At 35.7% G+C, this 15,332-nt stretch overlaps 3 protein-coding genes across 3 annotated transcripts; 2 read left to right on the top strand and 1 right to left on the bottom strand.

Annotated features, from left to right (window-relative positions):
- Positions 1-292: 292 nt before the first annotated feature.
- On the bottom strand, positions 293-8,160 carry Tsp_11199 (putative kunitz/Bovine pancreatic trypsin inhibitor domain protein). Its single transcript, XM_003372151.1, has 17 exons — positions 8,100-8,160; positions 7,364-7,635; positions 6,992-7,145; positions 6,603-6,726; positions 6,131-6,243; positions 5,937-6,071; positions 5,257-5,571; positions 4,123-4,272; positions 2,529-3,014; positions 2,420-2,472; positions 2,241-2,355; positions 1,785-2,093; positions 1,540-1,725; positions 1,317-1,493; positions 1,063-1,263; positions 881-1,006; positions 293-330 (listed from the first exon to the last, which is right to left on the bottom strand). The coding sequence occupies exons 1-17, from the start codon at positions 8,158-8,160 to the stop codon at positions 293-295; spliced, it is 3,015 nt and encodes a 1,004-aa protein (XP_003372199.1).
- An 80-nt stretch (positions 8,161-8,240) lies between these two features.
- On the top strand, positions 8,241-8,595 carry Tsp_11200 (putative SlyX protein). Its single transcript, XM_003372150.1, has 2 exons — positions 8,241-8,355; positions 8,378-8,595. Exons 1-2 carry the CDS (start codon positions 8,241-8,243, stop codon positions 8,593-8,595), a joined length of 333 nt encoding a protein of 110 aa, XP_003372198.1.
- Positions 8,596-10,809: 2,214 nt separating this feature from the next.
- Tsp_11201 (hypothetical protein) lies at positions 10,810-15,126 on the top strand. The gene is made up of 3 exons (XM_003372149.1): positions 10,810-11,597; positions 13,293-13,721; positions 14,613-15,126. Exons 1-3 carry the CDS (start codon positions 10,810-10,812, stop codon positions 15,124-15,126), a joined length of 1,731 nt encoding a protein of 576 aa, XP_003372197.1.
- The last annotated feature ends 206 nt before the right edge of the window (positions 15,127-15,332 follow it).

The raw sequence follows: 15,332 nt of genomic DNA, 5'->3' as shown, positions 1-15,332 counted from the left end.
TTGATTGCAACGATAAAGAAATAAAAATTAATTTTAATGAACACAATGAATTACACTTTTCATCTAATATTGCATTATTTTTCTCAATCAATGATACGTTTACAAACAAGCAATTCTATCAATTATTTTATTAAATAATCTACTGCGCAGTTTCGGTTGAAGCACTGAAATTTGCTCGCAAGTTTAATCTTGTTGTGCAAAAATAACAAAATGGACTAAGCTTACCCATTTTGCATTCTCACAACTTTAGCATTGCTTGCATTGAAACAACCATGAAGGTGTTATATTTATTTTATGATAAATGTTTACTCTTTTCTTCATCAAATGAAGCTGTAAATCATATGTAAATTATTTGTGATGCTAAGAGAACTTGTTACAAAGATTTTGAAGTATTAGACTTTCAGTTCTTCAGCACTCTTATCTTCGTGTATTGTTATCATTGCAACAAAAAATGGACATTCTGTTACTTAAAGGCAAGCATTTCAAATTCTACTGCATTGAATTGCATTGAATATAAAAATAGTTTGAAATAGTGATGTTTTTTAAGTCAGTTCAGTGTTCAATTTCATTTGGCATGTTCACAAACACCATTATTTGTATTGTAACCATTTGGACAGGATGGAACTAAAAGAGAACACATTTTATTATGACAGACGTTAATATTCAACAGTGTTCTGCACAATATGACTGACATCAATAATCAAAATCTTGCTGTCTTTGAAAATTTGATTATAAATTAATGATATTCTAGAATAAATTAATGTGATCAAATAAATTGAAATTATTAATGGTTACCATTAATGCTGTTTACGTGATACTGCTGAGTAGAATGCATTAATATGTATTTACTGATGGAAGTACAAGTACGTTTTCAACTTACCACAAGACCTTTGATAAATGAACATTGAAGGAGGACATTTGCAAATCCCTTGATGACAGAAAGAGCCTGGAAAACCATTGGAACACTGTCTGTCATTCTGACACCCCGTATCTCCTGGGAGTTTTACTAGATATGCAACATTCTAATAAAAATTTGAAAGTGCATTTCTGAATTAAAATTACCTTTGATCTCATCGTAAAAATTTTTCGAATATAAATCAGATGCGCAACAAATAAATTGCCAGTATAAAGGACTATACTGGCATATTGATCCGGCTGGACAAATTCCTAGCAGTGGAGGTTGGCAAATAACTGGCTGCCCATTGGCACGATTTATGAATGGTTGAAGTCCACCTGGACATGCTGGTGTTTCTCGTGATTGCTCTGAAATGTTTCAACTTTTATTTGGCAAAGTTTAAAATTTATTTCAAATTTACTCTCAGCTGTGTACGGCTGCAACTGATTGCTAATACAGCAATGGTAATTCGATGCACTTTGAATAAAAGTGCAACTGTAACTTATTGGGCAAGTGAAATGCAAATATGGATTGCAAACGGCCGTAAGTTTCGTAGTTGGGTCAGTGTATGGTTTCGATCGGTCAGGGCAAAGTGACACTACAAATTACTATTTCAATCCGTGAGGTTGTTGCACCATCATTACCTTCAGCCGTCAGCACACTGCTGTCTCTTTTAGGTTCTGCACAACAAAATCGGTGACCAAACATATGATTGAAACGACACACATAGCCATTTGGACAGCTCGGATCAGCTGCATAGCATTTTGTTGGTTGACTGCGCTCTTTGTGTACATGAACTTTCACTTGTTCTGGGCATGCGTTGGTGACATCTAAAATTTATTTTTCAAAAACCCATTTTAACAATTACCTTACATCAATTAGTCTGTACTTGCTTCTGGGCAGCAGTGGAACTGCCCATTTGTGGTTTCTTGGCATTCATATTTATTCGGACAGCCATCAAAAAATCCAAATCGTCCAGGAATACATTTGAAGGGCCCAATGTTTTCTTTTACTTTATACGGTTCAAGCCCACTGAGACATTTCGTCAGAGCAGAACAGCAAACTGATTTTCCATTTTGAATATTGTAGTAGCACTTAAATCCTGGTGGACATATCTCAGCATCTTCTGCACATTGTAAAGGTTGACTGGTTGCTGAATTTATGAAAGCCCTTGATCCTGCTGGGCAAAGTAGTTCTGCTAAAAAAATTTCAAACTGTGCAAACTGATTTATTTTACTCTTTAAACAACATCAAATATGTCTCTTATTATTATTATTATTGTTGTTGTTGTTTTTGTTGTTGTTGTTAGAGATTTTAACAATTAAATTGTTGCTGTTCAACATACGTTTGCAAAACTGTTCGCAAGCCTCTTTATTATAAAAATTGTTTTCATTTCCAGCACATCCAGCAAAAGTAAATTGCTTACAGCTATTGCTCTTAATGTCATATCGAAATCGGAACTATAATAAAATATTCAGATAATAATATAAATTTGTTTCTTAAATCTTTAACATGCAATACTACCTGGGGTAAACCGCAAGTTTCACCTTGTTGCTCTGATTGGGAACAAACAACCTCTGCAAACGATGATTTAAAATTGAATTGAATATTGTAAATTTATATTTAAACATACTGCTTTTTAAGCAACAAACGCCAGTTTCTAAAACGCAGCTGTACTCAGAAGAGCATTCGTGATCGGTTTTGCAACGTTTCACTTCTCCATTGGTCGACAAAGGTTCTCCAACAGGGCAAAGCATTGATAAACAAAAGGACTGACATGATTGAAGTGTATGAAAGCGATTCAAATTTCCACCGCAGCCTTCATATTTAAATTTCAAGCAAGCTTTAGAAGAAAAATCATAAAAAAACATCTCTGATTGCTCTGCACTGTTGCAAGAAAATCCTGGGTTCAATGGCATGTTGCAGACCAGATCTTTAACAGTGTCACAATAATTGATGTGAAACTTGGTATTTTGCTTCATCTTACTTCTATCAGGACAGCAAAAGTTTTCTCCATTTGTAACACTAGCGCATTTGTATCCAAATGGACAGGATTTTTCGGCGGAACAGTTTCTTGTTTCTCTGCTTTCCTTCATAGGAAGGCCATGGGAACAGACAGCTGAAAATTTTGTTGGAAACAGACAGATAGATTATTATAACTTAAAAAAAATATCTTTTATCATATAATGATACTTTTGTTCTTCTGCATAATTTTTTAAATTTATATTCATTAATACACAGAATTAGAAGTTACAGATGCTGCAAAAGCTATATATTGTACAACAAATCATAGCACAGACATTACCGTATCTTTGTTAATCAATTGCTCATTTGCATTTTTCTTGAACTATAAACTATTAAATACAGTTGATTTCATTAAAGTAAAATCGCTTGATTTTCAAAACGAAAAGATGGTTAGTTCACTAATTTATGCAGTTGTTTGCAAATTACAGAGAAGTTCCATTAACGCGCGGTCATCGGGGACAAAAATTAGAACCGCGAGTAACGAACCGTGGCTTAACTTACAATATTGATAAGCCGGTATGTTTTAGTCAATTGTATACATTGTTCCACATTTGCAATATCTACTTACTAATGCGTGAAAAATCAAAACGTGTGATACAAATCTAGTTCTTTAAGAGCCAATCAGTTATTTTCATATGCTTCTTAGCTTGGTAAAGGGAAGTGTGTGATTCCTGCAACATTGTACGACGAGCCTGTTGCATCCGTACCTTATAGCATCTAATATAATTTAACATATTAGCACATACATTCAGATTCCTGAGATTGATCGACCTGCTTTATAAGTGCCTTACAATATAAAAAAAATTACAGCTGCATTAGCCAGCGGTAAAGAGCTGCAATTTAGAAATCTGTTGCACGCAGCTGTCTATTGAACAACTGTTCCGTGTTGAGCCTCTCAAAAAGAATTTTCATAAACTTTTTATGAAAGCAAATTGTCCAAATGGAAGCTACTGAAAAAATCCAGCGATTTTATCACGGTGTTATAGTTAAGTTGTTATAGCTTAAGTATGAGAGGGGTCGGCTGGAGCCCTACCCCCTCCCCCCTTGGAAATTAGAGAAATAACAAACCTCGGGCTGAGCAAAACCGCGCGTTAACAAACCGCAAGTTAACGGAACTTCACGGAATACTGCAAAATTGAATAAAATGAATTCAGTACACTAATTATTGTTGACAGTTTTGAAAACAGTTTTGCAAGACATACCTGAAAGATCACACCATGATTCACATTCACCGATTGTATTGAAACGATTGTCATTTCCATTGCAGCCAAAATAACTGAATGCCTTGCAAATTCGTTCAACAGGATCAAAGTAAAATTTTTTAGAAACTTTTCCACCAGTGCAGCTTTTACCTGGATTTACAGGCTGGTTGCAAAAATATTCTACATGATGAGAAAAATCATTATTCACAGTTGAAATAAATATGAGGAGCAAGAAGTTTATTGCATCATCATTTCGGCAATTCAAAGAAATTAAAAATAATTTCAATTATAGTGGTGTTTCGTAAAATATTCTGAAAAACAATAAAAATACACAAAATGAATTTCTCGCTTTTGGCAATGGCCAAGAATTTGAGGTTCGTAAACCGTCAAAATCTTGACCACTTTTCGTAAAAAAAATTTTGCTACTTCTACATAGATACATATTTCAATTATCTCAAAGTGTTCATTATCATAGTTGCTACTCTGTAGATATAATCATTAATTGAAACAGTAGAAAACTAAACAACTGAACTACACTTACCCGCACTTGGGCAGCAAAATTTGTCTCCACGCTTATCAGTGCAAGTGTAACCGTCAGGACAACCGTTGATTGAGGAACATTTTATCAGTTCCCCCTTGGGGTTGATCAGCGCTCGTCCGTGGTCGCATTGCCCTAAAGTTGAGCGTCAGATGCTTGGCATTTGATACGGATAAAGTTTACAAATTGAGAAATTCTCTTCGCAACAGATATTCTTCCCCTTGTTGCCACTTGCTGAAGTGCAACTGTATCCAACCGGACAGGTCTGATTGCATTCGATCAGAGAGCCATTGTCGCCGGTCAGTGCTGTTCTTCCATTAGGACAAACTGAAGTGAAGTAAAATTTCAACCGTTTTCAAAAATGAGCGAACACAAATTTCCATCGCAGACTTTCTTGTTCTGAACAGCACACTCCAGTCGTTGCAAACGGACTCTGATGACAAAACGAATTCTCTGGACAAGCAGACTGATCACCAACACTGTTGCACTTCATCACAGCACCATTTTCATAATGAACAGCATTTGGGGCATGCGGTGGACATCCTGTAAATAGTGGTATTAAAAATTTAAGAATTAAAAAAATTACTCTCCAATACCTGAAAAAACATTTGGACAACAGTAATAGTTTCCATAAATTTGATTGAAATAGCAAATTTCATTGCTCTGATTACAGCTGGAATCTTTCAAAGGACTACAAGATTTTACATTGCTTTTCTCAACAGGGGGCTTCATATCACCCGGGCACATCAGTCCGCTGTTTGGAATTAAGCAACACAAACCGCTAGTTGCACTTTTATCAGGAAATGAGCAAGTAAAATTTGTCGGGCACGCAAATATAGTGTTCAAGTCACATTGCAGTGGTTGCTTTTTTGAGGAAACCACCAGCGAGCTCGAATTCATTGGACACAACACTGAAGAATGCAAAAGTGGAATTGAAATGAAAAATTAGACACGCTGAAATTTTGCAAAAATCCCACTTTCAGCAAAATGAGAAACAATTTTCCTTGCACGTGGCATTTTCACATACTCTTGACAGCAAATGCCCGACCCTTTCTTAGCATCTTTCACCTGACACACAGTGTTGTTCATGCAAGGCTTGTAAAAATTGCACTCAACAACTTTTCCACCAATTGAAACAGCAGTTGAATTTTCTGAACAATAATGCACTTCCTGTTCTTGTTCTTGTTCTTCTTCTTCTTCTTTGTCGACCGTCATTTCTGCAATGAACATGCATTTTTTAATAAATAAAGTTTCCATTTCCACATTTCATATTCACCTTTTCGCTGACAACATATGCCAGCATGACAACCGTGATGGGCAGGACAGTCACGATCGTTGACGCAACGAATAAGCCTGCCAGCGCGATCCAAGGCAGTTTTACCACCGCCGCAGACAACTATAAAGTGCCTCTCTTGAATTATTTTGTTTTATTGTTAGAAAAGCGTTTGTACAAAGCTTATCGAATCATACCGGGCATACAGTGATCAAAACACTGCTCAAAGGATAAAAAGTTATTGAAATTGCCACCAATTCCGCGATACAAAAATGCTTTACATTTCAGCTCTTGAATTGAAAAATAATATCTAAAAAATAGAAATGTTGCTGAAACATTATCACGTCCACTAATAATATATAGATCAATGCAAATATATTTTTAAAGATGAATTATAATCAGTTGTGTTTTCATTGAAATAAAAGTGACAGATGAGCAAAATGCGACATTAATTTCCATTTCATGAATCAAATTTCCAGCTACTTGATGAAATGCCAAAATCGAATGAAAATTACAATGTGGATGTTTCAAAAATATCACCCCTCAAAATAATGCTGAATTCAATTATCTATGCAACGGCAACGAAAAAGCTCTACAGGCAAAAAACAAAGATTGCAAATTATGAAAAATATTTCACTGAATTCAATTTTAAAATTTTCACATTTATACCGAATCACAGGAAAATTCAGTGACTGAGTACTCCTCGCTTGAAGTCCTTCGTCATATTCAATTAACGGCTCGTCCAAAAGTGCTATATCCATGAAAACACCCCCGAATGGGCTGCATACGAACGCTGCAAAACAGAGCACACACGTTGTAATGGCAACTTTCGCATAATTACCAGCGCAGCACCTTTTGACGGACAACATATTCCGTACGTTTGGTCACTATTTCGATGATAACAATCATACGGACTGCTGCAGTCTGTGTTCGAGCGGCATTTTACTGGACGACCGAGCTTTGTTTCTGGCTCTCCTCTCAGGCAACCGAAAATTGTGTCCAAATTTCACAATGCAACAAATGGACAATTTGTCATAAAAACACGCGTGCTCGAATACCTGACTTGCAAAAATTTTCACATTCTCTTCTTGTTTTGAAAATATTCGAATTGGCCATTCCTCCTCCTTTGAACATGATGGGCTCACATTCGTCAGTTAAGGAGTTGTAAAAATATTGGTTGAAATCGAAAATTCCATTCTGCGAACTTGCAGGCTGAATGCATATGTACGCTTGAAGGTAAAAAAAACAGTAATCCATTTATTAAAGTTGCACGTAAGAAACGACGTGAAACTCTGCTTCATTCATTCGTGGTGACAAAAATTGCACCTCTGATTGGGGAAAAAAATAAAAACTTAACTAACCTGGAGAAAGGCAGAGGCGCCCGACGAATGATTTCACCATCCTAGTATTGTTGGGGCAGTTGCAGATACCGTTGACGCAAACGCTGTGAGGCCAAGCCGCTTCGCATTGTTCGTCATGTGTGCAAGTTTCAGTTGGCTCCGCTTCTGAAGTTCCAACTCGATCATTGATTGATTTGATTGAAATAAGCAATAAGGAAAAAACAACGAAAACCAACTTTTCCAACAAGACCCTTGCACTAATACAAAGTCCGGCAGACAAACGCAAATGCCAAAGTGATCACAAAATGAACTGTTCGGACATTCGGCGTTGGAAGTGCACTGATCGCCGAGATTTTTTCGAGCTGCAAATTATGCGCACAATGCAATAATGATAAAGAAAAAAAATTAATAAATAAAAAGAAAACAAATCTGACAAATTAGATGAAATTCAGGCCAGGTATTGGATTTTTTTTGCAACCACTCTGTAGTGGATGTGGAATTCAGCGGTGCTATGCATTGTTGAGCGGCAACGTCGAAAATCATCCTCCGACCGTCGTTGGCCAGTCCACACTGGCCTTTGACGTAGAGTCTGCACAAAATTTAAATGTTCAAAGTTAGTTTTTCAGAGTAAACCCAAAAAAATTTACTACCCATGCTTTGGATGACAATACAAAAAGTGGCTGTCACTTTCAGGTACGGCGTACCATTCATTATCGTTTCGATTGCACGCGTCTCCTTCTCTGGCAAAAGTGACAATTTTGCTTTCACCTTAGAAAAAGCAAGAACATACGAGCAATTTTTCAGTGATCTGTTTAGCTGAACTTACCATAATTTGGTTGGGTTGAGATGAAAATACAAAACAGCCCCACGAACAGTCGACTGTCCATTGGTTTTGACTAGACGGCACAAGACGCCGATCGGCAAGTGGGATAAAGCTGGCTAGAGGTAAACACAGCGTACGGTAAACATGACCGGAATCGATAGCCAACAGACAATTCCGTGTAAATCAAACAGCCATGCCACACCCATACGGACGACGGACAAAAGGTCGAGTGCTAGTGAAACAATGCTACTCGCGCAAGGTGAATTTGAAGCAGAATTAAGTTACAAGTCAACGAGTTCAAGTCGAAAAGCTGCTCAGCGCGTATAAGCTGGGGTCGGTCAGACCTCATCTCACGGACGAATTCATTGATGAATTGTTCACAAACAGAAGGCGACAAATTTCAACTTCTGCACAACAAAGGCTTGCACTGCTCTACAATGCAGTCGAAAGTCAATCGGCCATAAAACCAAATCAAAGTAAGCAGTTGCACATGGAATAAATATTGTGCACATAGAAAAGCCTCGCCATTTTCTCAAATAAATGAAAGTCAACAAAAATAAAGTTCACTGTTTGAAAAGCTGAAAGCGTTGCCAACAACAACAACAAAAAAGCAGACGCTCCATTTTGAGCATTGATAAATAATTTTTCAACAGAACCATTTCATCGCCCATGCATAGAACATGCAAAACATTTAAAATTAACAATTGGAAAATTTTCAATGTGCCATTGAAATAAGAGTTCAAAAGCACAAAAGTATTGTTCGCTCTCTGTCGCAATCCACACATGTTGGACTGTGCATTCAGCCTGGTCATCTGATTTGCATACGGTCAAAACAAAGGCTGTTGCCATAGGCATGATTCAATTTATGCTTTGTGAACATTTGCACACAAACGTGAACAATCAACGTAAGCACATCGTTCTTCTTTTTGTTTTCCACTCAATATCTTCATTCCATTCCTTTCATCAACTGGTGACCATAAAACAGAGTTACAAATTTGCACGGTGCACCTCAACTATCAAGTGATTAAATTATTCAAAATTGCTTTATTGTCGATTGTATTTTTCCACAACAAGAATAAAGTTTCTGTTGAAAAATCGACAAAGAAAATGCACAAAATCAGACGTGATAAATTAAATAAAATTTTCACTTCACATCAGTGGAAAAGTAATAATTCTTATGAATCGTAAACTTTTAGTCGATTACGATCAAAATTAAAGAAGCATCAAAAAATTAAAATAAAATATACTGAAAAAATTTAAAGAAAGTTAAGTTTATTAATATGGTAATTAATGAAACAAAGCCGGAAATAGCATTGTGCTGCATTTTTCACATTGATAAAAGAGGGAATTTTTACAAATTTGTTCACTCATGTTCATGTGTTGTCTAAAAAATGAAATTATAAATTCAAAGCACTTTTTTTTGGGTTTTTTCAATATTTTTGCGCTTCCACATGCACGCAATATCTTTTTTCGCTGCTCTGGCAATGTCCTGTTGGACAAAACACTGTTTGTTGTTCAACATAAAAAAACAAAAAGCATTAATTATTATTTTTTGCATATCAAATCTTCGGTGGCAGAACGGAATTCTGACGCATTCAATCGGCACTGTAGTTAAATTGCGCAACGACACACACACAAGCTACTGATTATCTGAAAAGACTGATAAGAAAAAGTTCCACGTGAAATCAAGTTACAGAAAAATAAAATTAATCAAGTTTAATGTTACAAAATTCCATTCTATTTTGTCAAGATGAAAAAAAACAGTTTCAAATTGAAAAGTTTTGAAGTGAAAGAAATTTTTTTAAATTAAACTTTTGCAAAGAAATTAGAAATTATATTTCTTTTAATTTTTTTTGTAAAATTTCATTTTCTCGATTGTGAGCAAGTTGAATTCGATGAATAATGGTGATGATGCCATTGAAATTGTACATGTTTTTTGCTCCTTTTTTTTATTTTTTGTTTAGCATAATTCTGAGCAGTCCATGCATTTCGAAACATCACAGCAGTTGAGGATTGAAGAACAAATAAATTCCAAAATTTTTCTCCCCTCCACCCCGCACCCCTCCCCCCCAAGGAAAAAACCCAGACAACCATTGTCTTTGGAAAGTTTTGCGTTGCCAGATGGGAAAATCGAAATTGCATTGAACAAACCAGAAAGCACGTTTATTCAAGGGTGACTGCTGGAAAGCATCAAACTGGAAAATTAGTTCATCTTGGATGAGCAGTATGCAAAAAACTGGACGTCCATAAAAAGTGAAACGCATAGCAAATTAGCGGGCAAACTTGCAGTGCGAAGATTTTTGTATTTTGTTCTTGTACTGGAATTGACGGCGCATAAATTTGCCTGAACAACTTTCAGAACATTGTATTTGTTGATTGTGTATTGTGAAAGTGAATTTTCAATACAATACTTTTGGCAATCAACTGCAAATGATTCGCATCAAATTATATGTACATACGGTAACTGCAATGAGTGGAAAAGTGAACAAGAAAACAGTCACATTTTCATGTAAATATTTATGTGATAGAAATGGTAATTAACCTTCATCACGCGTGAGTAAAAGCTAGCGCTAGAGAAAACACGTTGCAGAGGATGCTGTTCGGACATGCTCCAATTGTTGCACGTCGATGGACTGATTGTTTGCATTATATGCTGACGACAAGAAATTGCTGCGATGATTTTGCATAGCAAGAGTTGTCCACAGATAGCAAGATGACCGGTTGGATTAAGGTTGGATATTCATACCGTGCACTGGCAGTTGTTGCATTATTTTTTTACACCAAAGCAGTGCCAGTGCGTAGAGATGAGCCGTGGACGGTTTTGTTGTGCAAATTTTCAGAACCAGATTATGAAATTCACTCGCCTGATTGGTTTCGGCTTTGGTTTGACGGAGAAACTTTGGACGGTTCAATTACAAAATATTTTCGAGATATATCCAACGGCATGTACAACATTCACTCTGCAAACTTATTGGGCTGGTTTCACATACCACTAACTAAAAGGGATGTGCGCCTTTTGGCTATGGTCGACGCTTCTTTGGCTGACGTTGGAAATGCTGATCGCAAAATCGCTCTGAAAGCTAAGGAAATTTGCGTAAAATATGCTTTGCAAAAATACGGCCATTCACTCACTGCAAAAGTGATAACATTCGTTAACACGATGAAAGCGGCCATTTTTTGCCCAATTAGAGGAATACTGATTTCACCTCACTTTTTCATGACTGCCGCTGTAACACATGAAATTGTGCACAGCTTGCACATTGGTCACTCGTTCAGCGATCGTCAAGCCAAAGTATATCCGCACGCTGAACCCGGAGAATACGACGACAGTTATGACCTGATGAGCACTGCCAATGCTTACAGTTACAGAAGTTTTTATGGACTAACTGGACCCGGACTCAACGGACCTCACCTAGATTATCTAGGATGGCTGCCGGCTGATCGTGTGCATTTTTTCACTTTTGCCAAAACGCAAGGAATTTTTCATCTTTCCACTCTGAGGTAATCGACAATTGTGCTACACAATTGTACATTTTTCTTTCTTTCACCTTAATAATTCTGATCAAAATAGAAATTACACATAACAATCAATATACTCTATAAATCAAAAAACATTCATTTTATCAACTACATGCCCACAGTATCTGTATCTAGTGTCTTCTTTAATCAACATATAATGCAAGCAGTGACAATTTATTCTGTATGCAAGTTTAATGATGCAGTTTAAAAAAACTTTAAAATGAAAAAAGTGAAAAAACATCAAGGAGTACTGTATTGTTTTAGTATAAGTATTTTTTAACTTGTGAATGAATAAAAATTAAAGCAAAATTGATAAAAATAATTAAATTAATGAAAATGACAGTTGATTAATTAGAAAATTATATAGAAAAAAGACAATATTTTAATTAATTTTCTCCTTCATCGCTTTGTACTCACTTGCAAGTGGGTAACATTGTACATACATGTATTATTTGTAATTGTTAAAAATTGTATCATTATATTTGTATTATTAATAAAAGAAAGTATTGAATGATGATTTCAAATTTAATTCAAAAAGCATCCAAACAAATGCATCAATGGATGAAGCTTTCTCGGATGTAATTATTTATTTCTCTCTTTGACTTTTGTGTCTCTTTATAAGCTTTACAAAATGCACAAATGAGTGAAAGATTTAGAAAATTTGCTCTTTGTCAAATGCAAACACAGACATGTCAACATTTTAAGGCATTTTTTTTTGCAAATTCTCGCTGCACGGAATATTTTATTTTACGTACACTTTTGAATATAAATAAATAAATATATATATATTTATTTATTTAATAGTTGATCAAACATTTTCAAAGTTCTATGCTCTTAAAATGTAAGTTTCTTGCTAACAAGTCATTGTTACTTTTTGTTGTTCGAATTATTCAACAGCAACGTCAAGTATTTATGCCAAAACTGTTCATCTACACTTGTAAATACAGAAAAAAATATTGCATTTCAACCTAACTAATCAGTCCACTCATCAATCAACGGAAGCTAAAATCTCATTAATGAAAAACACACTATTCAAACAACCTGTGCAATGTGCCGAAAAAAGACAATAGCAAAATTGCAATGCGCATCTTTTGGTAAATAATGTGCTATTGAAAAAGTGGTAGCGAAAAAGAGTTAAAAAATTATTTTCTTAATTTTGATTACCTCTTGTGACATATATTTTCGTATTACAATTTTGATAATCAGGTTAATTACACATACAAATGAAATAGAGAAGCAATTCGCTATTATCAGCAAAAGAGCGGAAAATAAAGTGAAGAAGAAAAATTTCCATCCATCCATCTTCAATCGCTTCATATGAAAATGTTTTTGCGTCGATATGATTGTTGCGCATTCGGCTAAAGTGATAGACAGAAAAGTGTTGAAAAGGAAAATGATTCTTGTAAAGATCCAAAATCGATTTGCTCTTCAAAATTAACAATTGAATGTCGTCGTATCAGAAAACAAAATGAATAATCACGAAGAACTTTTTTTTTATGTGAAGATATTGTCTAAAAATTTTAAAGCATTTGTGTTATTATAATAGTTTGAAAAAATAGACGAATAAAAAATTAAATAAATATATCTAACTGTGATATATTCAAAAGCTTTCCACAGAAACTTTCAAAAAAAATATATATATATGCATGACATTTGAAGAAAATTTTGCTTTTTTAGCCTTCCACATCACATGACAAAAGATTGGCTGTTGTTGCTAGTTCCATACGACAGAGATGATCCGCAAAAGGTGTTCACTGTGGAACTGAGAACTGCAATCAATTATGACAGAGGTTTGCCGTCTTCGACGGTGCTGGTTCATCAAATTGAGAAGCGAAATGGTTTCTATTATTCGAAATTGCTAAGAGCACAGCCGAATCGTTACAACGCGGTTCGCTTTTTGTCCAAGTGGCGTTTTGTGAATCCTTCCATTGTTGGCGGTGCTTTCATCGAAATTGAAACCATAGCCTTGCACGAGCACAGCGCAATGGTGAAAATTTCAGGCAATTTCACACCCACCCTGTGCGTTGAAGGTGAAGTTCAACGGCAAGTGTTTTCGCAGGATGATTTGGTTTGCGTGATTCGAGAAGAACAACATTTAATTTCAAGGTAAGCAAGAATAGCATTAATATATTATGGCATAAAAAGAAAAAAGCTTGCGCACGCATTCAACTAGATTTTGCAATTGTTTCAAAAACTATGCAGACAGACAATTTTGCTTCGCTGAAACAGTTTCTAGTTTACCTATTTTCTCTAAGAAATTACTCTTCTCCGCTTAATTTTCACATTCATGACTGGAAAAGTACTATTTCATTGCATTAGTTTAAAATTGTCCTTCCAACTGATCACTCTTTTCCAATCGATTCAATCAGCTCCATTCAACAAGACAACAAATACTATTGGATCATCATAGCCTATGGGAATCATTCATTTCATACTGTATTAAGAACAGTGACATGATGAAGCTGACAGAAAAACCAAAAAAAAACCAACAACTATAGTCCGTTTCGCTGAACATACTGTAACGCTGATAATATCAGAACCCAGCGAATGGAAAATGATGTTAGCATGACGAGGTCAAAACAATTGAAAGATTAAACAAGCAGTGGTGATGATTAGCTGGAATAGTTTTAGCGCTTCGTGCAAAAAGAGGTCAAGTAGTTAGAGATGAAAGCTGAGCATACGATACAGTTCGAGATAAAATCTACATATACGACTTGAAGGAAGGGAATATAGAAAAAATTAGGAAAAAAAAATTCCCATAAACTGAGGCAAAATAATTCAGAAGAACATCGATGTCTACAAATGGAATAGAATAAAGTGCTTGAAAAGTTGAACAGAATTTGAAGTTTAAAGGTTGTTAAAGTTCACTTATTGTTAAGATAGATGAGCATGACGTGAACACGAGATATTTGTATACTTAATACTGTCAATTAAAAAAACTATTTTTGCAAAAAAATTAATTATTGTTCTGATTATTTTTATTTGCACTCGCTTCAGTGCTTTCGATCGACAATCCCAACGCAGAAATTTGCACGAAAATTGTGCGGACAATTTCCACGAATACAAGACAATGTTCAACCAAACGATCTGCTTGAACAGCAAAGAATTGGCCACGTTGACCAGGCAAGATCGACGCTGGATGCATTATCGACAATTTTACAATTTGCCAACTTACGGTTTGAACATGTGCAAGCCGGGTTTCGTTTGGCGTCTGATCGACGCTTACGATTATGTTTGCGTTTGGCCGAACAGAACGACAGCAGAAGCGCCAAACCGAAAGTTCGAGAAAACCACGCCCACCGAACTGAATTGCCCGAATAATTTGGTATTGAGAAATGCGTTTCCGGGCGATATGGTCTGCGTGGACATTGACCAGCGGCAGTTGGTTCAACAGGAAAATGACCTCAGCGAGACAAGGTTGAGATATTTCAAATTTTTCAACGGGATCGACAAAATTCCATACAACAAAAATGCATTTCTTGCCAAATCGTACCGTCTGCGTCAACATTGAATTTGTAGTTTCTAATTTGTTGTTTTATTCGTCGTTCAACTCAGTCTGTTTCAGTTGGTTATTTTTCACATTACTGCGTTAGATTTTTAGATCACTGCCTACCTCTCTGTCACTGTCTCTCCCTTTCCTCTGTATTTCACTCTTGTTCAACAACGTGTAAATGCCAACTGTATGTTATCTTTCACAACATAATTGAAATTAAAAAC

The sequence above is a fragment of the Trichinella spiralis genome (assembly GCF_000181795.1).
Source record: "Trichinella spiralis strain ISS 195 chromosome Unknown Scfld9, whole genome shotgun sequence".
Lineage (NCBI taxonomy): Eukaryota > Metazoa > Nematoda > Enoplea > Trichinellida > Trichinellidae > Trichinella > Trichinella spiralis.
Note: the sequence above shows the minus strand (reverse complement) of the source record. Positions and strands in the feature narration are given on the sequence as shown.

Bases quoted from the DNA above. Each gene is read 5' to 3' on its own strand.
- Tsp_11199 (XM_003372151.1), bottom strand. From the start codon at position 8,160: ATGGACAGTCGACTGTTCGTGGGGCTGTTTTGTATTTTCATCTCAACC. The intron at 1,494-1,539 runs GTAATGATGGTG...AGTAATTTGTAG, and splicing joins CAGTGTGCTGACGGCTGAAG to TGTCACTTTGCCCTGACCGA. The intron at 1,264-1,316 runs GTAAATTTGAAA...GAAACATTTCAG, and splicing joins GCAGCCGTACACAGCTGAGA to AGCAATCACGAGAAACACCA.
- Tsp_11200 (XM_003372150.1), top strand. From the start codon at position 8,241: ATGACCGGAATCGATAGCCAACAGACAATTCCGTGTAAATCAAACAGC.
- Tsp_11201 (XM_003372149.1), top strand. From the start codon at position 10,810: ATGACCGGTTGGATTAAGGTTGGATATTCATACCGTGCACTGGCAGTT. The intron at 11,598-13,292 runs GTAATCGACAAT...TTGCTTTTTTAG, and splicing joins TTTCATCTTTCCACTCTGAG to CCTTCCACATCACATGACAA. The intron at 13,722-14,612 runs GTAAGCAAGAAT...CACTCGCTTCAG, and splicing joins GAACAACATTTAATTTCAAG to TGCTTTCGATCGACAATCCC.